The sequence below is a fragment of the Melospiza melodia genome, chromosome 3, assembly GCF_035770615.1.
Source record: "Melospiza melodia melodia isolate bMelMel2 chromosome 3, bMelMel2.pri, whole genome shotgun sequence".
In the NCBI taxonomy this organism is placed as follows: domain Eukaryota; kingdom Metazoa; phylum Chordata; class Aves; order Passeriformes; family Passerellidae; genus Melospiza; species Melospiza melodia.
In genome coordinates this window covers 73307477-73334519 of record NC_086196.1, presented here as the reverse complement: position 1 = coordinate 73334519, position 27043 = coordinate 73307477, and the positions used below count along the sequence as shown (strand labels likewise).

Here is a 27043-nt window from a genome sequence, read left to right as displayed (position 1 = left end):
ATGAATGAACCATGCTATGAAGAAGTCCAGGATTTTTATACATCTGACCTCAAGAAACCTTTGCTGAAGGAAGTGAATGCTTGGCCATGGGCTGGAAAGTGAAGCAGCAGCTCTGGCGTTTCTTTTCCTTGCCCACATGTGTGTGTTTGCCTCTTGTTTTGCCTGATGGGCACTCTGCTGGGACATCCTCAGTGTCTGTATTATGGGCCGCCTTTCCAGCCCCCTTTGCCCTTGGAGTTCTGCTCTATCTATGAAAACTTTGGCTTCTGTGACCAGGAGAGAGACAACAGCATTGCAGCAAAATACTGGGTCATCATAGATTACATGGATCCCCAGGGGCATAAACTGTGTGGAACATACATCAAAGATATCCTGTGTCAGGTAAGGATGAAAAATATTTGTATCCTACACTTTGAGCTGGTTTTTTGGTTCTGACAGCTGTGCTACTGTGAAGGGAGGTGTGGGAGCAGGGGAAGGGTGGGCTGGCAGGGGAATGGCACTTAATCCTCAGCAGGCATTTTGCAAAGTGCTTTGTGTAAGGTCCATCACTGTAATCTGGGAATATACAGTGACATTTGCTAGCAATAAGGGTTTATGGAAACATTGCCCAGTGAGGATGATTGTGCGAGACAACTGCTCACTTTAAAAATTTTAAAAGGTATAATAAACCTTAACAAAAATACAACAAAAGGACTAAATAAAGAAAAATTTTCAGCGCTGGGAACTGCCTTTGCGGCTGCCTACCACGTGGCTGGTTCGTCTTCAAGATGGATGCTCATCCTGGGGGTTGCCTGTAGCCTTCAGATGCAAGGTGAGGCGACCTGGTTCTGAGGAGACGGCACGGCGACCCAAACTCTCCAGGGTCACTCGGGCCAAGAACACACGCAAACACCAGTATGGTGGACGGTTCAAGACCTTTATTGTCCCGTCTCGTCGGGTTTTATACTGGGAAAGTTTTTTCCCTACGTCAGGGGGTCTTACTTTACTGTAATTGGTTAGTAAGGAGTAGGAAGTTACTAATGTTAGGGGGGACTACATTCTTGGGTGATCCTTTATCACTAGGAGTTAGGGGGAGAGGAATTCTACTGCTTTCCGTGACATCGCGAGATTTTCCGAGCGCCTAACCCTATCTACTACAGTTGCCTCAGCCAACCCTGGCCCCTCCCAAAGTCTGTCAGTCAGCTCTTCTTTGCCGTTTATTGGTGGAGACTGCTTTCTTGTAACTTGATTGGCGGGTCAGGTGTTATCATGCCACATCCCCTTTGCAAGAAACTTTTCCACTCCCAGCTGCCTCAAGCTTTTCCACTCCAAACTGTACATGTACAGGCCTTCTTTCTACTTGTCTAAGACAACCGAGGCTGTCTGATGGTAACATTACAAGGCGGGGGAGAGCGGAGAATGGAACTATGGGGAGAACAGAGGTTATCTAAACTACATAAATAAAGCTTCTCTTAATATTCACACAATATTAATCTCTTAATTATGAGAGCAAATCATCTCATTATCCATCTAAACAATGATGATTTTCCCATTATGAAGGAGAATACAGATCAGAATTTACCCCCTGCTTGGAGGTGCAAGGTGCTGTGTCTTGGGTTGATAAGGAAGTGAGGTTTTTTGGGAAGTTGTAGCTAAACCAATCAGTGATCAAATTTGAATATTAGTACTTGGTGTGGTTATTGAATTCATGGATATGCTTTTGAGAACACAGGGGGTTAAAAAGCAGAGAACTTTCAGGAGAACGTTTTTTTGCTTCGGTCAGTTGAAGAGGCCGGATCTGCCTTGCCCAGCCAGAGGCTGGGTGGGGGAGAGGAGGCCTTGTGGCTTTGGTTGAAGTAGGTTGGAGCTTTGGACAGAGAAGGGGACTGAAGGCCCTTGCAGAACGGAGGGGTGGGGAACTACCGAGATGTTCTGGGCAGCTCTAGAGAGAGAGCGCTCCCCCTTCAGAGAGAGAGAGAGAGAGCCTGCCACCTTAAAATTCAATACCATGTGCTGGCAGCACAGCCGGCCGAAAAAGAGAAAGGGAGGGGAGGGTGCAGTGAGAAGGTGCCCGGCTGCTATGGGAGTTCTGGGTAGGCAGAGCCCAGGATTTTAACCCTTTTCTTGGACAATAAAAACTTTGCAGTACATTAAACCCTCCTAGAAGAGAGACAGACATAAAATAGAAAAAAATGGTGTGGTGAAGGTCTGAGCAAGTGAAAGATGTCAGAAGAAGTTGAGAAGAATCCTAGGTGGGAGGAGATAATAGAGTAACCTTTAGCTAGACTCTTTTCTTATATAGCCATAGACAAAACCATTTTTCCTGTAATGCAGAAACTGCATTTAAGAGGAAGCAGTGGCTTGGAGCCAAGAGAGTGCAGTAATGTTATGTGAAAGAGTAGCATGAACAGAAGCCGATGAGGAGGGTGTAGTAGCCCTCTGTCTTCAGTGAAGAAGATCTCTGTTCTCGAGATCCCTCAGCCCCCAGGAGTAAATGTGAAGGGGACTGGTGTCCCAAAAGTGAGAAACTGTTGCTTTTTTACAGCTAGACAAAACACCCTTAAAAGAAAAACCCTAGAAGCAGCTCTAGTCCATGCACAGTAGTGAGAGCACTAAACATAGAAAAAAGAAATCACAAAGGCAAATGTTCTCTGAGTAGTGCCATGTATGACATGAAAACACAAGAAGTTTCAGCTGTGTTTCCTGGAGAAACCTTTAGTACAAAAAAACTCCTCTCTCCATAATGAACTGAGAGTTGATTATCTGAAAATTGGTAACTAGATTGAGAATCTGAAGTTTTATCTCATTGTGCTGTGTAGAAATTAGAAAAATAAAAGAATGCTTTAAAAAGTTTTCATTCTGAATTCTGTGTGTGTTCCTTTTACATATTGTAAGTTAATAAAGTTTTTTCCTTTATTCCTAAGCTAAAACCTGCTTTGCTCTATTTCTAGTCACATCTCAGAGCAGCCACTAAAACAATTATATTTTCATAGGAGCACTAGCATTGCACCAACGTCAAACCATAACATGCTGGATTACAAATTCTACAGAATCAAATGATAGGGGAATTACAGGGAAAGTGTTTGGATCTCTGGACTGCAGGGAGGATGTTTTTTCGTTGTGTTCCTGCTGAGGCTGCTCCAAATGCTGTGCTTGTCAGAGTAACACAAAATTTCCCAGGCAGTGGTTTCACACAGCTGCTGCAAGGTCCTGAGGCTGCAGTAACAGTGTTTTCACCAATCCTATCTCCCCACTGCCCACCTGCTGCAGTAACAGTGTTTTCACCAATCCTATCTCCCCACTGCCCACCTGGCTTGTGGAAAGTGTACAGGGAGGAAAGACTAAAGGCCCTTTTCTGCCTGAGCTTCCCTGCATCCCTGGAATCAGAGGGCAGGACTCACCTGCCTTTTTAGCAACTGTGAGTCACACCAAGCTCCACTCAGTGCATGCCAAAACACAAAGCAGCCAAAAGACACACTTAGTCTTTCTAAAATCATACAAAACTCTTGTAGTCAATATTACCTGAGCTCTAAAATGTTATCTATGTACCAAAATGCTTCCACTCTTTTTGGATACTGTCAAGATTCTGGCATCTCCTTGGGATGGAGGATACACCTTTTCAGCACTGGGGCTGAAAAAAAGTAGCAGCAGAGTTCTCTGTTATTTTACAGCTGGTAAACCAGCAAAGATGTGTTATAGATTCTAACAGAAAAACTGGTGTTGATGTTGTAATCATTTTTTCTACATGATTCAGGTAGAAAAAAGACTATAAAATTACTGTTCTTTCTTTGATTCCTCATTCTGCAGGGTATAATGTAATTTTGCATTTGTTTTAAGTGCATTTTGTAGGAAAGAAACTCCCAAACCACCCATATTTTTTTTACAGCTTTTCAAAGTCTTAAGCTATTACTCCTTTCCTGTTTTTTAAAGTAAGATTGCTGTTGAATCTTTGAGGAGTTGTGACTGTGATATGTGTTGCTCTCCCTGGTCAAGTTGGTAATAACCACAGAAATAAGATTGGGTTCTCTGGCACATACTGTTTGCCTGTTGAATTAGTGAAAAGAGCAAATAACTACCAAATGGTTTTGCTTCAGTGAAGTCACTTTGCTGGATCCCATTGCTGCTGAACTTACATGGAAGGGATGGAATTCCATTCTGCCACCTCCACAGCATCCTCATAGTTTGGAACAAAATAAATTGTAAGAAAGTGGTGGAGGTGCTTATTAATAAACCTGAATAGCAGCTGCTCTGATTTAGCAAAGACAGCATTTTTTGGGGAGATCAGAGCAGTAGCCATGTGTGGTAACAAAGCAGCTCATTCAGTCAGGTGTTCCTTCTGTGCCAAAACCCAGCAAAAGTCAGACAATCTTGCTGGTAATAAGGGGGCTGCTGAGTGTTACCCAGAGGAAGCTGGGTTCACTGGCCCTGCAGAAACCAAGAAGGAGGCCATGGAGTTCACCTTACCCTGGCAGAGCAGCTCTGTGTTCCTTAATGGTCAGGAGATTATTCAGGGATGTGTTCTGGATCATGGATTTTCTGCTAGCACTCTAAACCGGATACATTTCTCTAAAAAACAAACAGGTTATGAAGCGATAAGTGGAATAAATCGGCTCCACAACCTGATGTAGTTATGAAGTGGGTATGTATTGTCAGTGCCCAGCACAAGTGAGATAGCTCTTGTGAAAACTTGTGCCCTGGGCTCCGATCTGGGCCACATCTTTATTCACAAAGGTGTTCCATATACATTACATTGCACAAACTTTTCATGCATATTCACCTCCTGGCCCCGCCTGTCCTTGCCTCGTATGGTAATTGGATCCATGCCCTTCTTCACAGTGGTGGTTGCACAGGGGTCTTTCAGTGGTTTCTGAGGCTGAAGGCCGTGGTCTTCCTCATGGTTGAACTTTTGAACTTCTTTGGTCATGCACTGTGGTCCCTTGGTGCTTATCTGAGTATGTCTGTTGATTTTGAACAGCTTGGAGACAGAGGAGCTCCTTTATCTAGGTTTCTTGCATTCCTTGGTCTTCTCCCAGTATTGTTCTTCATCACAAGAAGCTTCAGAAATTTTCCTATGCTCTTTGTATCATGGCAGAGGTTTCTTAAGTAAAAGGTTAAAATTTAACACATCATTCTACAAGCTAAAATTTAAATGCTTAATTCATATTGCTAACTTAAGTGAACCCCCAAAACCTCCATTTCAGTCCCCCTCTTTTCTTAAAGTACAGTAAACTCTTTTACTACAGGGGCCCTGATCTAAATTCTGACCTGCTATCATGACAATTCTCCTTCAGCAAGATTCCATGAGTTCTAGAGAGTGAAGTCAAAATGGCCACATGTCTCAACATTCTCCAATTCCACAGGAGTGTTAAAATAGACATCATTAAGCTTATAGTAACTAAAATTAATAAATGTATAATGGGGTGACATAAAGTATTCATGATCCCAGTTGCCGTTGGTGACCATCAAAATAGTGCATCCCACCAGTTATGACTTGTATCTTGTTTTAATCTTTGCAGGACTCTGTTTATTTCTGTTACATCGTGATGGACAGTTACTAGAGTTCTGTGCCCATTCTTTTGAATCTCTTTTACAATTTTGATTAGATCCTGATATTTCATTATTTGTTTTACTAGGGTTAAATTCATTCCAATGGGTGTGGATGGTAACTCCTATGTTGTGTAGTTTGATTTTATTAACTGGTGGGATATGACTGGTGCTGAATATACAAAGTCACACCCAGTAACCTTAATACAGTTGCAAACCCAAAATTGGAATGATTCTTAACAGATAAGGGTACCTTGCTCTTATCAATTTCTATGAAATTACACACAGTCCTTAAACACACACAGCCACTACCTATATACACTAGTACAGTCCATTGGTTGGTATCCGAGTGGATCTTGAAGTGGCAGATGCCTTGGTCAGTGTCAAGGCATATGTCCTGAGCACTAATGTAACTACTCTCACAGATGAATCCCTGTTGTTCTTGAGCAATGCAAAGCTCCAAGTTTATGGTTTGCCATTTCCCCTGGGTTTTCCAGGCCCATACCCTATGTTCCGAGGGGTATAATATTGGCTCCTTGTGACTTAAACCTAAAGCAACAATGGGGTGAATAGTGTGAACTATGGCATTACGGATAGTGAGCACAAAGGCAGGAGCTATGTTAGTGGTGGGATTATACATAAAATTTACCATGGTCCACCAAGATTGGAAATCTCTCTCAAAGTCTGTAGCACTGTCCCAGACAGCCTTTTGCACTTCAGTTGGAAACACCCCTTTACCTCCTTCTCTTATGATTAAAGCAGCTGTTGACTGTACCCATAATTATGTTTGTATACAGCTAAGGGCTAAAGATATGTTATCCTGCGCCCCCTTTAATGCATCTGCTAGTAAGCTATGGTCTTGATCTTCACTTTCCATTTTGGCAGCACCCTCGAGACTTGCCAATGACTATTTCCCAATGCCAGTAGAGATGACAGTAAAGGCTGTTTTAATTATATCAGATTGCTAGTTGCTACAGCTAATTTATTCATTAATATTTCTGAGTCAATCCCATTCAAAACCCCTAACCCAGTCGTGTCGCAGACATTTTTTCACAGAAATCCTTTCTTTCAGATTTCTGTGTCTTCTGGAAGGCAGAGGCCTCAGAAGAGAATATAAACAATTATTATCAGCTGCTGTGGAATGCAACAGGGGCGCCTTGATTGGCTCATGTTCCCATGTTTATAATTGGAGGCCAATCACGGGTGCAAGCTAGGGACTGAGTCCTTGGACACAACTTTGTTATGGATTCTTTCTTTCTATTCTTAGCTTAGGAAGCCTCTGCAAACTTCTCTCTTTATTCTATTTAGCATAGTCATAATGTATTATATATCATATATCAATAAATCCAGCCTTCTGATCAAGAAACAAGATTCACCGTCTCTCTCTCACCAGCAGCGACCCCACTCAGGATGCTGTAATACAGTCGCTACCATACCAGTTAAATCCCTTTGTATTCTGTCTCTGAAGTGTACTTATTTTTGTAGCCATCTTGTCCATCCCTTGAAGGATGACCTTAGGAAGGGGGAACAAGCTGGATAAACTGTCAAGATACTAATTTGCATTGACAGTTTGACACGTTTAAGGGACCATTCTGGATTAAATACCAGTTGTTGCTGTTGTTGACCCATATTCCTTATTACACATGGGCCGATTTCATAAACCCTAGGTTCATGCTTAAATGGCGTATTTTGGGTTTGTGCTTGAGTGCTGGGGTGGCTTGTAACAGGCTTAGCTATAGAATTTATTTTAAATTTGAAAGACAGCCCAATACTGTTGCGGGCCCAGAGGCAAACCACATTGACAATTTTATCTTAATGTGAAGTTGTACCAACAGTCTAATTCATTTGGACGATTGCAAATCTTCCGGCACTTATTTACACTGATTTGGGCTGCTTTACTATGGGTAGTCTCATTAATACTTTGACACCCTATCTTAATTACCTCCCCTATGGTCCCTTGAAGTGACCACAACCTCTGTTTCTGCCATTCCTGCCTTTTATATATTTGGGTTTTGTGCATGACCACAGTTGCTAGGTTTAAACCTTTTATATCAGAAGGTTTTTCCATGGATCCAGTGTATTGAGTAAAGGCTTGGGACCAAGGTCATTCAGCATGGCTCTGGCTAGGAGTACTTTCTAATTCGTGGACATACAACTATGATTGTAAACAACACTTCCGCAAAAATCCCATCATGATGCATTCATTTTGTCCAGGTAAGTTTCAGTTTCAGTTCACCATCACCCAGTGTTATGCTCAAAGGGGCTTCTGGAGCTTTCTTAACATGGCTGTGGTGGATCCAAGCACTTTGTTCCTTAATCTTGATTGCAGTGAAGGTAATAAGGAGCACTTGGTACAGTCCCTCTCATTGTGATTGCAGGGCTTTCTCTGTAAGAGACTTAACATATACATGGTCTCCAGGTTGTAGGTCATGTACGGGTGCATTGCGCCCTGTACCCCGAGTTCCAGCCACATATTTTTCAGTCGCTCAAAGTTGTTTGGTCAGAGCGATCATATAGGAGGTTAGCGATATGTCCTGGGCAGACATTCCCTTCTGCACCCCCTATGGTCTCCCATAAGGTGTTTAAAAGGGACTTAGTTTTTCCTTATTCCTGCGTTTGGTTTGAATCCACAGCAGCCCTAATGGGAGGCAGTGAGGCCGTGGCAAATTACCCTCTTGTCCCAGTCATATAATTTGTTGTTTGGTCAAATGATTCATTTTCTCTACCTGACCACTTGATTGTGGGTTATATGGGATGTGAAGTTCCCAGTCTATGCCCAAGTAAGTATTGGCTAACCTGTTGCACTAATTTTGCGATAAAATGTGGTCCTCTATCTGAGGAGATTGTGGCCGGGCCTCCAAAGCGTGGTATGATTTCCTGTACCAATACTTTAGTTACCTCCCGAGTTTTAGAAGTTCTGGTGCAGAATGCTTCTGGCCATCCTGAAAGGGTATCTGTTAGCACCAGTAAAAACTTACACCTCCCTTTTCTTGGCAATTCCGTGAAATCGTTTTGCCATTGCTGCCCAGGTCCATGGCCCTTCCCAATCTGGCCAAGTTTTGGTTTGGGAATATTCTTGGGTTTGGTCTGGGGGCAAAGGTCACATTGTCAAGTCACTTGGGTGGTAGCAGCTCGTATATTTCTAGCAATGATCCTTTCATTTAGATATTTATGTAGGGTATCAATTTCCCAGTGTGTTTTCTGATGTTCCTCCCTTATTAGGGAACGTTATTAATAGGAGAGTATAACTAATTTTCCTTCTGTGGTGGCCCATCCCTCTTGGTTATAGGCTCCTTTCTGCTCATAGATCAATTTTCTGTCTAATTTGTTGTATTTTGGCTTACTTTCAAGGGAAATTTGCACATCTGGAATCAGGGTTGCCTCAGTTATTACCTCATTTTTTGCTGCTTCTTTTGCTTTCCTATCCGCCAGCTCGTTCCCTTCTTTCAATTCTGAGTTTATCTTCTGATATGCCTTAATGTGCATGATCACCACATTCTCTGGTGACTGCACTGCTTCTAGGAGCCGCAGTATTTCTAATGCATGTTTAATGTTTTTCCCTTGAGAGTTCAGCAGCCCTCTTTCTTTCCAAATGGCTCCATGAGCATGCACTACTCCAAATGCATACTTTGAGTCTGTATACACATTTATTTCTTTCCCTTTTGCCAATCCCAAGGCCCAAGTTAGAGCAATTATCTCGGCCTTTTGTGCAGAGGTGTTTGTTGGCAGGGGTCCAGATTCTGTTACCTCTCTGCAGGTAGTAATTGCATACCTGGCGTGTCGTTTTTCACTGATGACGTAACTGCTTCCATCAGTAAACCAGATTTCTGCTTTCTTGAAAGGGGTGTCCTTGTAGTCAGGGTGGCTGGAATAGGTTGCCTCGATAGTCTCCAGGCAGTCATGCTCCACTGACTCCCCTTGGTTTCCACTGAGGAAAGAAGCTGGATTGACAATGTTAGTCACTACTATGTCCACATCATCTTGCTCCACCATAACAGCTCAGTATCTCAGAAATCTTTGTTTCTTAGGGAATGCCAATGCCTGCCTTTCACCTCTAGCACTGCAGACACCGTGTGAGACACGAGCACAGTCATTTTCTGGCCCAGGGTGAATTTATGTGCCTCTTGGATATTCAGTACAACTGCTGCAACAGCTCTGAGGCATCCAGGCCACCCTTTAGCTGCTGCATCCAATTGCTTAGAGAAATAAGCAACTGCTGCCCGATACAGTCCAAGGTCCTGTGCTAATATCCCCAGAGCAATTCCTTGTGGCCCTGTTTCTTACAGTTTGCACATTTATTTCTGCCTAATCAAGGAGGGCCTTGCTTGGGTGGTTCCTGCCTGCTTTCATGTTTTTCTCTCCATTCCTCCTGCACTATTGCTATTAAGTTTTTCATCCCTTGTTTACCCCTCTTCTCTGTTGCTAAAGACTCTCCAAGCCTCCCCCAATAAAGTTTCTAAATTCTGTGTATCTTCTTCTTGGACTTTTTGGAGTTTGCACCTAATATCCCCTGTGGACTGTCCCAAAAATAGATTAATTAGTTGTTGTATCCCCACGTCAGATGCAGAGTCCAGTGGTGTATAGCGTTGCATTGTGTTTCTCAGGCAGTTTAGGAACTCTGTGGGGGATTCTGAGGGTCCCTGTTTAATAGCATATAAAGCTGACCAATTTATAGTTTTAGGCATTGCTCTTTCCACTCTCAGTATAATCCAATCCTGATAATTCTTTAGCCTCTGTCTTTCTGCTGGTTGGTTCGGGTTCCAGGCTGGGTCCTGAAGTGGAAAATGTTCCTTTAGATCCGCTTGTTGTTGTCTAAAGTGGTCTGCTACCAGGTCCCCTGCTGTTTTTAGAACCAGGTGGTTTTCTGTTTCAGTGAATGCATCTAATAACAATTGAATATCACCCCAGTCTGGATTGTGCTGCTTCATAATGTATCATAGATGTTTAGCAGTGTTTACTGGGTAATTCCGGTAATTTCCCGCAACCCTTTCCCATGCTTCCCAATCAAGGGTGGAGAAGAGCACCTTAACCAATATCTTTTCTCCACCTGGTATTACTGCCTCCCGCAAAGGGGCTTGCAGTATTTGTTCTCTAGTTCGGGTTGCTATTGGGAAGCCTGGAGGGGATGGAGCTGGTGTCTTCTCCAAGGGAGGAGAAGGAGTAGGACTAGTAGGAATAGGTGCGGGAGGTGGTGCTGGTGCCCCTCCCAAGTCCCTGCCCTTCCCCCCTGCCCTCCCAAGTGAGGGCTACATTGGTTGGCTAGATCTTGTTCTTTCTCTAATGCTGCATGATAAACTTTATCTGTCCTGGTGCATCTCTGTCTTAGGCTACAAGCTGAGCAGTACTGTTTATCTTCTCCCATTTTGCTTCTGTTTTCTCTTTCAAGAGGCAGAACAAGGGAGTCAGAAGGGGCCCTGATGCCACAGTCCCTTTGCCAATCAGGGTTTCTTTCGAAGGGAGAAAAACAGATCACAATAAGAAACCTCCTCCCATTTCCCTTCTCTGCGTAGAAACAGCATTAGCTGTAACAGGGTATTATATTCCAGTGTACCTGTAGGAGGCCCACCTTGCCCCATCCTCTAGGTGATATAATGGCTACCAATGGGAGCAATATTTATTTTGGCTGTTTTTTATTTTCTGTGCCCCTTTGCCTGCTATTTCTCTCCAATGTGCTAAGATGCATGCTAATGGGTGGGCTTTAGGAACTTTGTTACTCTGCCTTGTTCCCATTATGTCTTTTCAGAGCAATCATAGCTTACTCAGATCCGAATATTCAGATATGAGTCTCGAATCAGTTAGAAGAGGCATGTAAAGCAATTTGGCTCTGCTGGTAGAGCTCAGTCTGCATCTGGCAAGGTCTCAGTCTGTTTTAGCTACCTACACTTGTTCTAAGCACTTAGAGGTTTAGAGTCTGACCTTCAGCTGAATTGTTCTAAATTCTAAATTCTAAATTTTAATTCTAGAATTTAGCTTAAAAACTGAGTATGAAATTCTGACAACTGTAATATTCCTAAAGAGGTGTAGTGTGAGTTAATACCACAGTTCTGGCATTCCTCCCTCATTGCTCCTGTCCCCTTGGGACAGGTATGGAAATGGAAACCGCCTACAAAAGGTGCGGGAGAGCTACCTGCCTCCTGCCACCTTCAGTCCTCACCTGCGCCCTTTCCAGGCTAGTAGTGGGCCATACTAGCTTGGGCTCTAACCCAACCCTTTTTCCTATATTCCTTTACTCTGAACCTCCATGCACACCTATTAGACAAGATGGCACCTGATACACGGCCGGATCTCCCAGTTTGAATGCTGTGGCGCACAGTTTTCCCGCCTCAACACACAACCCAGCGTCTGGGACCCTCCCTTCCCCTCCTCTACCTCAGACCAGCCCCCCCTCAGTAGGTGCTGGCCCCGTGCCCATCCTCCTCCTCGCTGTGCCCAGCTACCCTGCTGCCTACCCCGTTCCCGCAGGGTTCGGGGGCGCACAGGGCCCGTTCTCTGTCCCGCTCCACCCCTGCCTGCCTTTGCTCTGTGTCCTTCTGGCCCTGGGCCCGTACCTGGTCTTCCTGTCCCTCTGGAGCCGAGCTCCGCTCTGCCTGTGCCTGGCCCGGCTCCCGTGCTGTCCGTCTCGGATGCTGTGGGTCCTGTGGCCGCCGCTGCCAGGCTGGGCTCTTTTCCCCGCCGGCACCCTGCCCCACTCCTCTCCAATCTGGTCACTCCCGGTTCCCATGCTGGAAGTGAGACTGACCCTGACCAAAACACACCCATTTCAGATATCAATAACCCCTCTCCATCAATAACCTTGGAGACAGTGTATGCTTCAATATCCACAGGCATAAGCATCAAGAGGTGCATCAAACAGCCATATACAGCACCCAAAGACCCTTCTCTTGAGCCTCCGAGACAGCAAGAAAACCCAAACCATGTGACATGGAAGAAAAGAAAGAAAAAGACTGTAATCACAAATGGTCATCAAAGAAAATGGCACTCCACTACTTCATAAGTATATAAGACTCGTAGTTCTATATGTGTGAATTTCATGTAAGGATATATACCAACATCCAATTGCTCAAAACCACAGAAATTTTAAAAAAGGCAAAAAAAGCAGCCATAGGTTTTTAACAGCTATTTCTTGTGAGATTTTAAGAATGCTTTCAGTTTTCAAAATTCTGTTATATTCTAACAGCTCAATAGTGACTCTTTTTATAAGGATAGTTATAAAATCCAAGTAATTTTGTCTTAAGAATAACGAGTCTTTAAAGCTGTTGAAAAGCAAAGATGCAGAAGCCTCTAACAGCCTTACTAATAGATGTGCAGCACTCATTTAACTAAATACAATTTTGTCTCTCTATGTACTTTGGACATAACGAATCCATGAAATTGAAATTTGCAAATACTCAGTCTTTACTAAATTATACAGCCTCTTTGAAATCTTACTCCCCACCAGCAAATAAACAGTTCCATGGCCGAAGCACCCTCTGGCTTTGGGGAAGCCTGCTATGCTAGCACCTGACTTTACCATAATTTGTGACCAAAAAATTAAGCACAGAAGATTTGTCCATCAGTTTAAATCTGACTGCAAAACCGAAATTGACTTTTGAGGTAGAAAAAAGAAAATAGCACCCTCACTATTGGCCTCTGGGGTTGCTCCTACAAAAACTCAATAAATGCTAAGAGAATTAAAGGTGCTAGCTACGTACGCAAAACAATGCTACACCCTAAGCATTGAGTAAGCTGCTAACAAATGCTAATAACACCATGCATGTATCATTATAAAACCAAGCAGCCATAGACTTTTCACTGCTCGCCCTTGGACATAGCTGCCAAAACTTTGAAAAGACGTACTGCTTTAACCTTTCTTCATACTTGTGAAAAATGCATATTTTATGATTGGCTTTTTGCAAATATTGAAATGAGTATTATATCTATTATGTTAGAAAGTTATGCTGTATTAATTTTCCCAAGTAGTATGTTAAATATAGTTTTAGGTTATAATATAATGTTAAAATAGAAACTATGCTATGAATGATACTTTTTTAAAGAAAGGACTTGCATGGAAATAGCAGCCACTGGACACCTAAATCTTTCAGATAAAAAGAATTTATTGCTCCCTTATCAGAAGAAACTAACTTCTTCCCATCTCGCTGAGGCTTGAAGATGCTGTTAGGATTAAGAGGAAGAAGCTGACACGGACCAGACAGAATCCTGTATTTGAATGGAATTTATGCATCATGTATGAGGTGTATGAATATGCAACAGGCTACTGTTTTTAAGGGTTAATCCTCTGTTAACGGGTGTCCTTTTTTGGGCTTATTTTGCCCAGAAAAAGGTACCCAGAAGTCCGTAACTCTTTGTTTTTATTGTCTCATACTGTCCTAATCCAAATTATCCAAATTATTATTACTGTAATTATATTGCTATTTTTATAACCATTTTATTATTATTAAACTTTTAAAATTTTAAAAACGATTGGCATTTTTCACATACTCGGCATCTATCCATGCAAACGTCCAGAAGCTGAAGGAGCTAGTTAAGTTAAGAAGAACTCTGTTTACATCAGTTTATTCAGTTAAAAGTTAAGAAGAACTCCGTTTACACCAATTAACTTTTTGGACAATGGGAGTTGGCAGGATGGGTTTCATCGTTTGTTAAAGGAATTTGTGGGTTGTAATCATTGTTTTTACTTATGTTTTCCTGTATAGTTAAGTGTTTGCAGAGGTCCAATGGGGAAGTTTTCATAGTAAGAAAAAACAGGGGCTTCTCCCCCTCAGGGTAATCCCCAGGGCCTTGCCTTGGAAGAATATATCATAGAGTTTTGCCCATCTATGCTGCTAGAGGTGACTCAGCCCATGGTGCTCTGCAGCACTACTGCCAATCTACACTAGATTGCCTGTCCCATTGGCCAGTTGACACTGCCCACCCCAATTATTTTTCCCTCCTCCCCCTACAGATTGCTGCCCTTTGCTCTGCCCTTTGTCAGCCCTGGTGCCCTCCGGTTACTGGTCACTGACCCCATTCTTAAGTCATGCAGACCACATGGTTTAGTCTTTTGTCTCTGGTCCCTTTGGTGGGGTGAATGCAATAAACCCTTGCTGGAATGTATCATGCAAAGATCCTTCCTGTCTTTCCTCTGCTGAGCGATCTGTGGCATGTGTGTGTGCATGGACTTGAAATGGATGCTCTTGTGGCCCTACTCTGAGAGGCTTCTGAAGGAGATGTTTCAAAGAAGGCTGCAGTGTTTCTACCACCCTGACATGCTGCAACAGGGAATGGTGTGGTTCTGCCAGCTGGGACTGGGGTCAGACTGCAAGGACAGGCCTGGGGGACTTCGCAAGGCTGAAGAGTTTAGATTTAGGAAGAGGGAGAAGTTCCTTGCAGATGTGATGTGGAAGCAACAGAAACCAGGTCGTTCTGTGCTGCTTTCTGGTAACCAAATGGCAGCAATGAAAAGTGAGAAACCTCCTACACCATCCAAAATATTCAAGGGCTTTACTCCTTACAAGTGAGACCTGTTCTGGGCAAAAGCCCCTGGGTGTTGCTGTGAGCAAAGAAAACAACTTGCTTGTGAAGTTTGGAATCAGGGTCTGTAGTCTTCGTATTAGATATCCTGGAATGGCTGCTACTTACACAAAAAAAAAAAAAAAAAAATTCAATGCTTGTATAACTGCCCAGATTTTAAAATTCTGTTTAAAGAACTGTAATATGTAATGTAAAGTAATTCATGCTTAAGGGGAAGATGTATAAAATAAAAATTGTAAAATTAATTTAACATCCAACAAGCCTCTGACCATGGACAACCTGGAGACAGATTACCACACTGGAATTATGAAACTCCTGGTGGCTGCAGGAGAAGAATGCCTCATTAACTAATAAAAGAACATGGCGGCCATGGAGATCAAGATACCCGAAGTCCTCGAGAAACATACATCTGAATACACGACACCCCCTGACATGATCAGCACCTGCCATAATCCAGGAGACAGCAATTGTCCAGCCCTGCACAGCGAAAGAAACGTTCATACATATGCAGGGTTACAAAAGAAATCGGGGCACCTCTGCCTCAGGCATAAAAAACTGTATAAAACAGCCTTGCTGGAGACGGCATTCGTGAATGGGGGAGATCTGATGAGATAGAGGTGGGATTGAGGTTCACCCAGAGCTGATCCTGGGCTCGACGCTGTCTCTTTGGCTGTGGGTTTTGGGGACAGTAACTTGGTTGCGAAAATAAAATCTTTCGCATTTATTAATTTGGCTTTTTGTTGATCTTTTATAACAGAAGCTAACTTGTTTAACGAGGCAGAAAAGTTACTAACATAGTAGTTACATTCCCGGACTGTGCATGTAATTGCCCTCTTCCATCTCTGTCAAATAAAAGTTCTGGATAGATTGATTTTGGGCTGCTGGCATGAAAACCAGAAAAATAATATTTCTGTAGAATGTAGCCTCTTCTGCTTTAAGTTCTGCAACTTTGTGCTGATTAAAATAGAGGTGGGATCTTAATGGAAACATTTTACAGAAGTTCTGGCCTACAATGTTCGCAAGTTGAGTTTAAATTTAGGTACAAATACAAACACAATGCTTGATTTTCAGAATTTATCCTACATTTTACACAGCTAAACACTTAAAGGTATTTGAAGGAACATAATTTTAGATCTGTAACACATGAAAATGTTGCCTGCAGTGTTTTTTTCCTGACGATCAGAGGTAGAGTCAATGATATCTACAGGAATTGCACGAGATGGTATTTACTTACTTGAATCTGTTTTAAATCTCACCTACAGTCTGCTTCAGTAATACTGTGCATGTATCAGATTAATTTTGCCTGTATATTTAATCAATGTACATCTTTAGCAGCTACAGCTTCTTCTGGCAGCGTTTCACTTGCTTTTTTTAACCTGGCTTCTATTGCCTTTATTTGATACTCCCTCATTTTTCTTCTGTGGGAAAGTGAGCCTTATCCCTCTTCTCAATGTCACTTGTGATATTTCCAGAGCTCTGTCAGGTTGTTTCCCTGCTCTGATCACCTCCCCCTTGGACTGCTCACTTTACTGAATGGAAAATCCACAGCCTCCACACTTGTACTTCTATTGGGAAGGATTTACATGCAGCTGACTATGCTTTGATAAAGGAAACTACTACTGATGTTGAAGTCCATTTTGGCCATGTTCTGATTGACTTTTAACAGCTGCACTTCATAGGTGACTCTTTATGTTATCTGCATTGATAATTTTTCATTTTATTAACCACTTTGCTCCCCTTGAGGTGTCTCAGCTTCTCCTGGATGAGTGTCCACAGCCACATCTTTAGTTTCCTTTACTTGCTAGGACTGTTCTCCATATGCTGCACATCTCTATGATGCAGAAAACCTACGGACCCCGCTGAGAAGCCTACCAGGACTTTGTATTGACTACTGCTACTCTGCCATCCGCCTGCTGACTGGTGACAAGCACATCCAGGAGTGCTGCAAGACGAACAGGACCCACTTCTGCCACCTCCTGCAGCTCCAGGATGAGGACTACTGTTTCCCCCAGGTGCTGCAGAACTTGTCCCTGAGCCGCTGCCTGGGCTTGCTGCTGGAGCTGTGTGGGGGCTGTGTCCAGCTGTGCCTGGCTGAGGTTGCCAGTGGCCTGAGGAACCCGGTGCTGATTGCCCGCGCTGCTTACAGGACCCACCGCGCCTTCACAGCCGAGCAGCTGGGCCTCATCCGGGCCTGCCTACCCAATGGCAGCTGGCTGGAGGAGCCATTCCTGGATATTCAGAGCCTGCTGCTGGCTGCCCCATGGCTAGCAGATAAGAGGGGCTTCCACCCCAAGCAGAAGGACAAGGGGGAGCTTTATATCTGTTACACATGGCTAAGAAAACCGAGTGGGAAAGATCAGGATCAATGAATTGAAGGGTTTGGCATCTGATGCCAACAAAATTGACCCAAGCTCTGAAAGGTAAAGTTCGTGTTGAATGCTACTGTATGCCATGATGAGAAATCGTTTTACTCTGTCCCTGTTCAACCCCCAATATCAACACAGGCTGTGTTGTGGTGTGCTGTAATGTCCCATTTTGGACTTCCAGGTCACTTCCCCAGGTGTGCTATACCTCTCTCCCTTCCCCCTTGCCCCCATGCTGAGTGAGTCCTGTCAATCAGGCTGAAGATTCCAGCAAGGCATAGTGTGGTTGGTCAAGTTCAAAGGATGCCCCTCAGGCCTGGGGGTCATTGGCCTGACTGGGTGTCATCTTCCCCTGAGACCCTGCCCCTCTCACCTGGTTGGTGGCTCACCTGTACCTCCCCTCCCCCTGTCCCTGAGCTTAAAAGACCATGCGGCCAGCATTCTGTTGGAGCAGTTGCTCACGTTCAGACCTCTGTAACCATGGAATAAACCTCTGGACATTAAACCCTCCAGCAGAATCCTCTCCTTTTTCTCTTCACCATCGCCTGAAGCCATTCCTCCTGAGGTAAACGGGGTTCCTAACAAGCCTGGACTTGTTCAGTGCCCAGCTGCAATCTCCAGCAAGCTAAGGTATCTCTGGGGTGATACACCGCAGTTGCTGCCTTTGGCCCAGCAGCGAGGGTCAGACTGGCCCAGGCACAATCTACCTGGTAATATTGGGAACCTTAATCCAATAAGGCTGGGCACTGAGAGCAGCCCTGCCAAGAGAGACTTGAGGGTGCTAGTAGGTGAGAGGCTGGATATAATCCAGCAGTGTGAGTTTGCAGCTGAGGAAGCCAAACATGTCCTGGGCTGCATCCAAAGATTTGTGGCAGCAGGCCAAGGGAAGGGATTCTGCTCCTCTGCTCTACGATCAGGAGGTCCCAGCTGCAGCACTAGTGCTAGCCGAGCCTAGCATCTAGCCTAGCCTAACCTAGCCTAGCATCTAGCCTAGCCTAGCCTGGCCTAGCCTAGCCTAGCCTGGCATCTAGCCTAGCATCTAGCCTAGCCTAACCTAGCCTTGCCGAGCTTGGCATCTAGCCTAGCCTAGCATCTATCCCAACCTAACCTAACCTAACCTAGCCTAGCATCTAGCCTAGCACCTAGCCTAGCATCTAGCGTAGCCTAGCCTAGCATCTAGCCTACCCTAGCCTAGCCTAACCTAGCCTGGCCTAGCCTAGTCTAGCCTGGCATCTAGCGTAGCCCAGCCTAGCCTAGCCTAGCCTAGCATCTAGCCTAGCCTACCATAGCATCTAGCCTAGCCTGGCCTAGACTACCCGAGCCTAGCCCAGCCTAGCCTAGCCTAGCCTGGCCTAGCATCTAGCCTAGCCTAGTCTAGCCTAACATCTAGCCTAGCCTAGCATCTAGCCTAGCCTAGCCTAGCCTAGCCTGGCATCTAGCCTAGCATTTACCCTAGCCTAGCCTATCCTAGCCTAGCGTGGTATATAGCCTTGCCTAGCCTAGCCTCTAGCCTAGCCTTTCCTAGCCTAGCCTAGCCTAGCCTAGCTTTGCATCTCTAGCCTAGAGTAGCCTATCCTAGACTAGCATATAGCCTAGCCTAGAATCTACCCTAGTCTAGCCTAGCCTAGCGTAGCCTAGCCTGGCATCGAGCCTAGCCTAGCCTTGCCTAGGCTAGCCTTAGGTAGGTAGCATCTACCCTAGCCTAGCCCAGCCTAGCCTAGCATCTAGCCTAGCCTAGCATCTAGCCTAGCATCTAGCCTAGCATCTAGCCTAGCATCTAGCCTAGCATCTAGCCTAGCCTAGCCTAGCTTATCCTAGCATCTAGCGTAGCCTAGTCTAGCATCTAGCCTAGCCTACCCTAGCATCTAGCCTTACCTAGCCTAGCCTATCCAAGCCTAGGATCTAGCCTAGCCTATCCAAGCCTAGCCTAGCATCTAGCCTAGCCTAGCCTAGCATCTAGCTTACCCTAGCGTAGCATCAAGCCTAGTCTAGCCAAGCCTAGCATCTAGCCTAGCCTAGCCTAGCATCCTAGCATCTAGCCTAGTTTAGCCTAGCATCTAGCCTAGCCTAGCATCTAGCCTAGCTTAGCCTAGCCTAGCATCTAGCCTAGCCTAGCCTAGCTAGGCTAGACACAGATCTGTTGGAGAGGCCTTAGAGGAGGCCACTAAGATGATCAAAGGAATGAAGCACCTCTCCTATGAGGACAGGCTGAGAGAATTGGAAGTGTTCAGCCTAGGAAAGAAAATGCTCTGGGGTGACCTCGTTGCAGCCTTCCACTACCTGAAGGGAGCCTACAAGAAAGATGGACAGAGTCCATCTACAAGAGCATGTGGTGACAGGACAAAGGGGAAAGGTTTAGGTTAGGTATCATGAAGAGCATGGTGAGGCACTGGCACAGGTTGCCCATAGGAGTTGTGGATGCTCCCGCCCTGGAAGTGTTCAAGGCCAGGACAGATAGAGCTCTGAGCAACCTGGTCTCATGGAATTTGTCCCTGCCCATGGCAGGGGGTTGGAAGTTGATGATTTTTAAGTCTTCTCCAACTCAAGTCAGTCTGTGATGGTATGATGCTTTCCACTGGCAGAACCTGCGCATTCCCAGTCATTCTGGTTCAGGTGTGTGACTGGCCTGCTATGGAACTACCAGAATCAGGTTGGCTCAAGGTCACACAGAAAACTAAAATGGATTGAAAAGACTCAGGAATAAGGTTGTCTTCTCTCTCCATCTTGTATTCTTGTCTTCTAAAGAGTAGTAACAGCCTTTAATCTATTATGGAATTAACATCTGCCCTATGAGGTTTGTACTGTAGAAGAGGGTGTTTAATGACAGTACTATACTCTTATTTATCACTCATGTGGGCACCTGCCCTGTCCCATGCTAAGATAAAAGCTAGTTCTTACTTTTTTTTCCTTTTTTTTCATTTTTTAAAGGATTCTCCTGTAGCTTGAGGAACCAGCTGGAAAGAGACCCTTTTGGAAAATTTGAGAATGCTCAGAACAAGTAAGTAGGAGGGCAGGTGAAAGCTCTGAGCATGTTCACCAAGATGCAAGGTTTGGAAAGGAGAAAATGTGAAAGAATAGAGTAAGAGTGCTTCCTGAAAATGCTTGTGCATCTGCAAGTCTGTCCAAATGAACACTTGTCAAGTTGTTTAGAGAAAAGAGAATTTTCTGGCTTAAGTGGATTGCAAGCCAGATACCAGCCTCTGTTTATTTCTTTTAGGCAGATAACTTTTCCTTTGAAAATGGGCAAGGAGAAGAAGGGAATTTTTGTGTTTTCAGATGGCTCTCATGCTGTGGTTTCTTTTTTCTGCCTTTAGGAGCACTTTGTTGGGGAAAGTGTTGAGGATTGATGTGGATGGAAGAAACCCTGATGGAAAGCCTTACCACATCCCTCCTGATAATCCATTCATGTCTGATCCCAAAGCTTGCCCAGGGGTTTATGCCTATGGGGTCAGGAATATGGTGCTGTGCAATGGACAGAGGGGACCCTATCAGAAAAAAAGGAAGAGGGAGGATATTCTGTGGGGATGTTGGGTAGAACAGGTTTGAGGAAATCAACCTCAACCTCATTGTTAAAGGAGGGAACTATGGTTGGAGAGCAAAGGAGGGGTTTGAATGCTACGACACAAAGCTTTGCCACAACTCCTCCATGGGTAAGGAAAAACTTGTAGAAGATTACTATATGTGTATATTTAGTGGACTTTAGCACTGTTTTTCCAGCAAAGCTAAATAATCCAGTGTTGTATATTAAATGGAATTTGTCTGCTTTTTAAGACCAGAAATCCCTTTTCCCCAGCCCTGCTGTGTTGCTATGGAATGATGCTCTCATGACTGCACTGGACAAGGTGTTTAAATTCAAAGCCTGTGTCTTTTGTGGACAGTTTTCCCAGTAAAGCAAGGAGGACAATGGATTTTATTTAAGTAGAAAGTGATACTGTGTTTTCTCCAGAAGCTCTGAGCCATGACTGTGGCAAAGGACAGAGGGCCAGGCTGATGCTGAGATCCTGAAACAAACCTGTGACAGATGTAGTGTGTCCCAGCCAGCAAAGTGCTGCAGCAGAATGCCCAAAAGCTGTGCTCTGGGTCTGACTGTGGGTGTGATGGACAAAACACACTTGCTGCCTTCAAAAAATAGAAATTGGTGGTCTTTGCAAAGCTCTTGGCAAAAGCATGGTAGAAAAACTGAGTATTATAATAATGTTCCTTCAGCTGTTTGGTGAAGACACCTGGTCTCAAGGTCCTGCAGATGTTTCTGGAACATTTGGATGAGCAGACAAGTGTAGAGTATGTATTATTGACATTAATGCAGGGAAAAAAGTGAGGACAAGAATAAAATCCTGTGGAATCTGACAATTCAATATGAGAAAGGACTGAATTCAATTTTAACATCGCCAGAGGCAGAGTCATTATTTTACAAGTCTCATGACATAAAATGGTGAGAGCATACTCATTTCACACTCATGCTCTGTGTTGTGTCAGTGAACACATGAAGATGTTGAGCTCACTTGCAGTTTTGATCTTTCTCCCTTCTCTAAAAATACTGGAATTGGTAAAGATGATCCCTGCTAAAGTGACTGGTACAGTCACATATAAATTAGATAACACTTGCTGCAGGCTGATGCCTTCCTGCATTGCGTCTTGATGTAGAGAATCTTGGTTTTTGTCTTATGGAATCTCATCATGACTAAGCCTTGATAAGCAACTACACAGAGAGGTCCTTAAAGCCCCTCGGTCCGTTCTGTCCCAGAGTAAACTGCTTAATTACCACTGAAATTTCGCTAATGTTAAACTGTATTGGTCCTTCTAGTAATTTTTGTACCTGTCGGTGTCATTGAGCAACTGCTTTTTGATGCTCTCTGAAAGTAAACTTACTTTGTATTTCTGTGTGTTTGACAGATGACACTCTGCCAATATTTGCATATGGCTGCAGTGTGGGCAAGTCATGGTACTGGAGGCTTTGTCTACAGGGGATGTGAATCACCTAACTTGAATGGCCTTTATATTTCTGGTGATTTCCTGAGCAGGTGAGTCTGATTGTTTCCTCTGCAGCTCCCATTCTATACCCACATTTTCCTTGTCTGGGCAAATAAGTATATTGGACCATCCCAAAACCTTTTGGGCTGGAGTAGATGAGAAACTTGGATATAGAGTAAGTTCTGTGTTTGACTATTACAGCAACATTTTTGCTGGAATCTAAACTTCCTCCATTTCAGAATCCTTAGGATAAGTTTGCTCTTGTTCAGGTCTGTTTCTCCAAAATCCAGCCAACAGTCACAGTCTTCACTGACTGCTTTTTTTGTTTCAGTAATGCATGATTTTGACAGGAACTAATTTGGATGATGGAGACATAAAACACAGGGGTTTATTTTTCATCTAGTCGATTTATGGCTTTACAGGAAGATAAGAAGACAAATAAGTGGAAGAAAGAGGATATCTCTGTTGGCAGTACATCATCTTGAGCTTTCCCTGGAATGATCAGTTCCTACAGCAAATTCATCATCTCCTTTGCTGAGGATGAAGCAGGTGGGTATCGTGCTGGCCACACCTTCAATGGAAACTGTACAGTCTGTTCTCTATGTATGGAAAATGTGGAAAATTCTGTGGTTCCTGAGGGGTGCCTGGAGAGCAGGCAGTGCAGAGAGGCTTGTGGCTGGCGCAGCATGGGGACTGGTCTGTGGCTCAGGGAGGTCTCCTGCCCTGTGAAGCTGTTGCAGATCAGGTTGATGAAAAGCTCAGGAAACCGAATCTCATGTGAAACTTTCCTTTTATTGTTGGTCTTTTGTACTCTTTTACTAATCAAAAGACCATATCAATGCAGTTCACTTTTTCATTATACCATCCCATCCTCACTTGAGTTCTTAGAGCTTCTCTGAACTTCTCCTGCTTCCTTAGTATAAATTCCTCAGTCTTATTCACAACAATCCACAATTCACACTGTGGATCATGGACCAGGACTTTATTTGGGGATCAGCAAAGCCACTCATTTAAAAGTTTAGTGTAAAGGCCTCAGCACATGGGACACTGCTAAGGTCACAAGGACCAGATCTCCCACCAAGGTGGAAGTACCAATGAACATGAATGTTTGCTTTTCTACAGCTTCCTGACAGAGCTGTGTAATACAAAAAGAAGCTGCAAGTTTTTTGAAAGCACAGGTGCATTTTAGCACCTGATCATTCAGCAGAAAAGAGATTTGCTTGCCAGGAAAAGATCCTAGATTTTCTGCCTAGCATATTCTGTCAGAGCTGCATGGAGATGCAGGCTTTGCTGGGAAATGCATACAGTTTTTAACTGTTCTAACATATGGAGTGAGTGAATGTGAAATGTTTCTTCTTCTGATGGCCTTTTAGAAACCAACATGGTGTTATGTAGTTTGAAAGACAACAACAGCTTTGCCTCTTGCAAGATACTCTAATTTCCCTTTCCCCTGGATATTGTTCTAGTGAGTGCTGAAGGGAAGGCACAAGGAGCATTTTTCTTTCACAGTTACCAGACAGAAATGAGAAGCTTCTGTCTCCCACAGATTAACCAATGTAGCTCTTGCTGAATTTTTTCCTTTTTGGTATGATCATGAAATGGAAAATACATTTTTTGTGTGGTCTTCCCCTCTATTTGTAGTTTCTGGCTGCTTCTTTGGTACAAACAAGTTTTAAGAAAGTTTTATGTATTTATACAGAGGAAAGCAACCTTTACAGAGCCACAGAGGTGTGGTAATGAAGGTGCTGCCTGAAAGAGAGCTGCTGGCTCTGTGTGGAACCCTGCTGCAGCCAGGAGGTCATTTGGTGTTTCTGGGAGCCCACTGGCAGGGCAGGGTGAGAACAAAGCCATTTCTTGGACATAAGGCATGGCTGAGTGGGTAACTGAAGGAGTTTCCTTTTCTGACTACATGAATTACTGAAAGAGGAAAATGGAGAACTGGGATCTAGCTTGGGCACTTGAATCTAAGACCAGTTTTCTTTTTTCACTTCCATTTAGGTGAACTGTATTTTATGTCTACTTCTTATCCCAGTGCCTATACACCACATGGATCGCTCTACAAGCTCATCTATCCTGCAAGGTTTGTAATTAAAGATGTATTTCCATGCCAAATTCTTCTATAGTTACCACTCTCCAGCTATCACAGTAAAAGAATACCAAGTACTACTGATACAAAATCACTGACATCTGCATCCAGTCCTTGGGTTTTGTTTACACACTACACCTCTGGTGCAGCTTTAATCAGTTTGAGTGAATTTGTTCCTCACTCATCATGTCTGTGCACAGAGAAATAAGAAATAGAGTTCAAATTCCTTGAAGATCTGGGAGAGTTAAGGATTAAAAGAAAGTTTCCTTGGTTGTATATCTGAATTAAAGCAAAGCAATGACTTAAAACAGACAGTCCATATCCTTTAGGTTCATTATATCAAATATCTATGATGCACATTAGTATAAATAAAAAATAAATAGCACTCCACAGTTTTCTTTACAAAGATGAGAGAAACCTGGTGGTTCATGCAGTGCTCAAATAATACTGGACCCTGAACCTGAGTTTTTCCAAGCAAAATGTTTTTCCAAGCAAAATGTTTTTCCCCATCAAACAGTTATACCTGCTAAAGTCTGTTTTTAGAAAATTAAGCACAGTTATGTATTTTTTTTTGCCTCCCTAGCTTTCCCATTTTGCTAAAAAACATTAAATGGTTTCAAATCACTCTGTAGAACAGATACAGTACAAGTGTGTTTGTGCTTTTGCAGAGACCTTGGACATTCACAAAATGAAGAAAACAAGCTATGTTTTCTTGAGAAGTTAGATCCAAAGCTAGGTTGTTAACTCAAACTGTGTACCAAGGTGATGGGAACAGAACTTGAATCTTTTACTGCTCAAGGGGATTTCTGCCTTTAACAGCTTATCATCTGCCAGGAAGTGCATTTACTGTGAGGGACAAAAAAAAATAAATTATATATATATATATGTGACCATGCATAAACATCAAGAGCTTGAGCAGGATCTATTTATCAAAACAAATATATCTTTTTTGCCTGTATGCCACTCCTTAATGTGTCAGGAAGACCCTGTGCTTTTGAAGCTTTGTGTCCATCACTTCTAGAACAGGACCAGGCACTTACTCCCTTGGCTCCTAAAATCTTTCCGGGCATTTTCTGGTTCCCCTTGTTTGCCTTAGCCCGGATGGGGCCGTGCCAGCTCTGCCCTGGCCTGTTTGCACTTTGCAGGCGTGCCTGGGCTGTGCAGAGCTCCTTGGAGCCTGAGCAGGTTCTGGAGCACAGTCCTGACACCTCCAGCTCCCGGAGTGACTCTGGTCTCCTCATGAACCTTTCTCCTTTGATTCTACTGCTGTTTATAGGATTTTTCCTGGGGATAGCTTCTCTGCTGGGCACAGTCCCAGGCAGTGAATCCAGCATTCCCTGCCTCTCACCCGCATAGCAGGAAGTGCACTGGCACAGACAGCAAGCCACACAAACTCTTGCTTCCAAAACATTGCCAGGGCCACTGTCATGTGCCTGATGGCAACTCAGACTTCCCGAGGAACCTGCCAGGAAAGCTGATGGCAGCAGTGCCCTTTGTCCCCATTTCGGCTTGCCTCTGCAGCAGTACTCTTGGAGACAGCAGGGTGGCACCAAATTCCTTCTGTCCTGAGCAGAGAGAAAACGAGTTAGAATGTAATTTTAAAATCAGAGAGGAGAGAGGTGAAGGGAAAAAACCCCACAAGCAATACCTGCATGTGTAACCTTTTAAAAAAATTGAAATGGTGTAGAGGAAGCACTTGGCTCTTGCCACTCTCTGAAGGAGAATGCTAATCACAAGAAAATATGATGCCTTAGGTCATGCTTTGCTTTGGTGGGTGCTGTCAAGCAAATTGGAAGAACCTGCTCTTATTTGTCCTACAGCAGTTCTCTTGGTGGGTAACAGAGAATACCGGTATGTTGTGGTTCTTTGTACCTCTCTTCCTGTCACTTAACGTACAACATCTTTACCTCAGGGAAAATGTGTTCAGTTGGTTTTTGTTTTGGTGCTTTTGTACTGTGGGGAGTTGTCAGGGGACAGAGGAGAGGAACATAGACACATTTCTTTGTAGTTGTGGTTCCCTTCCTCTGTGCCTGTTCCTCTATCACCCCTCTTGCTGCAGCATCCAAAGAAAATCCCAGTGAAAGTCACGTTCACCAGCTGCTGTTGGGACAGGGATTTTATGGCTTGCCAGCCCTGTGTCAGCCTCTTGAATTCCTGTGCTGCATTCCAGGTGCTTAAAGTGATTTCATGCCTCTTCCACCAAGGGCAAATGAGAACAGGGAATTGGTGTGTGCCTATGGAATAAATAAACTTCCCTAACAATCTCTCAGATGCCTGCATCTGCCTTTCTGTTTTCCAAGGAGAGCTGCACCAGGGAAGTGTAAATACAAGGCTGTTCCAATGAAAACAGAGAGCAAACGGATACCATTTCTTCCATGAGCAAGTAAGTTGTCAAGCTTTGATTTTAAAGAGAAGCAAAACATATACATTATCTTACAGGCATGTGATTGAAACCTTCAGGAGTCTTAACAACTACAGCACTGAGCAGGAGCAATCCTGAAGGTTGGTCATCACATTTATGTGATAATCAAACACAGCTTCTGCTGTCTACTTGATGCTGTGCCTTTGCTTAACCCCAGCCCCTGATTAT

General features: G+C 43.9%; 1 protein-coding gene across 1 annotated transcript; it reads left to right on the top strand.

Moving 5' to 3' along the window:
- On the top strand, nucleotides 1-26832 carry HHIPL2 (HHIP like 2). The gene is given in 11 exon segments (XM_063153352.1): nucleotides 1-381; nucleotides 16839-17374; nucleotides 17376-17453; nucleotides 20338-20394; nucleotides 20711-20851; nucleotides 20853-21046; nucleotides 22290-22336; nucleotides 22338-22417; nucleotides 22771-22916; nucleotides 24366-24447; nucleotides 26754-26832. Coding segments are annotated over 11 exon segments (1821 nt in total).
- The last annotated feature ends 211 nt before the right edge of the window (nucleotides 26833-27043 follow it).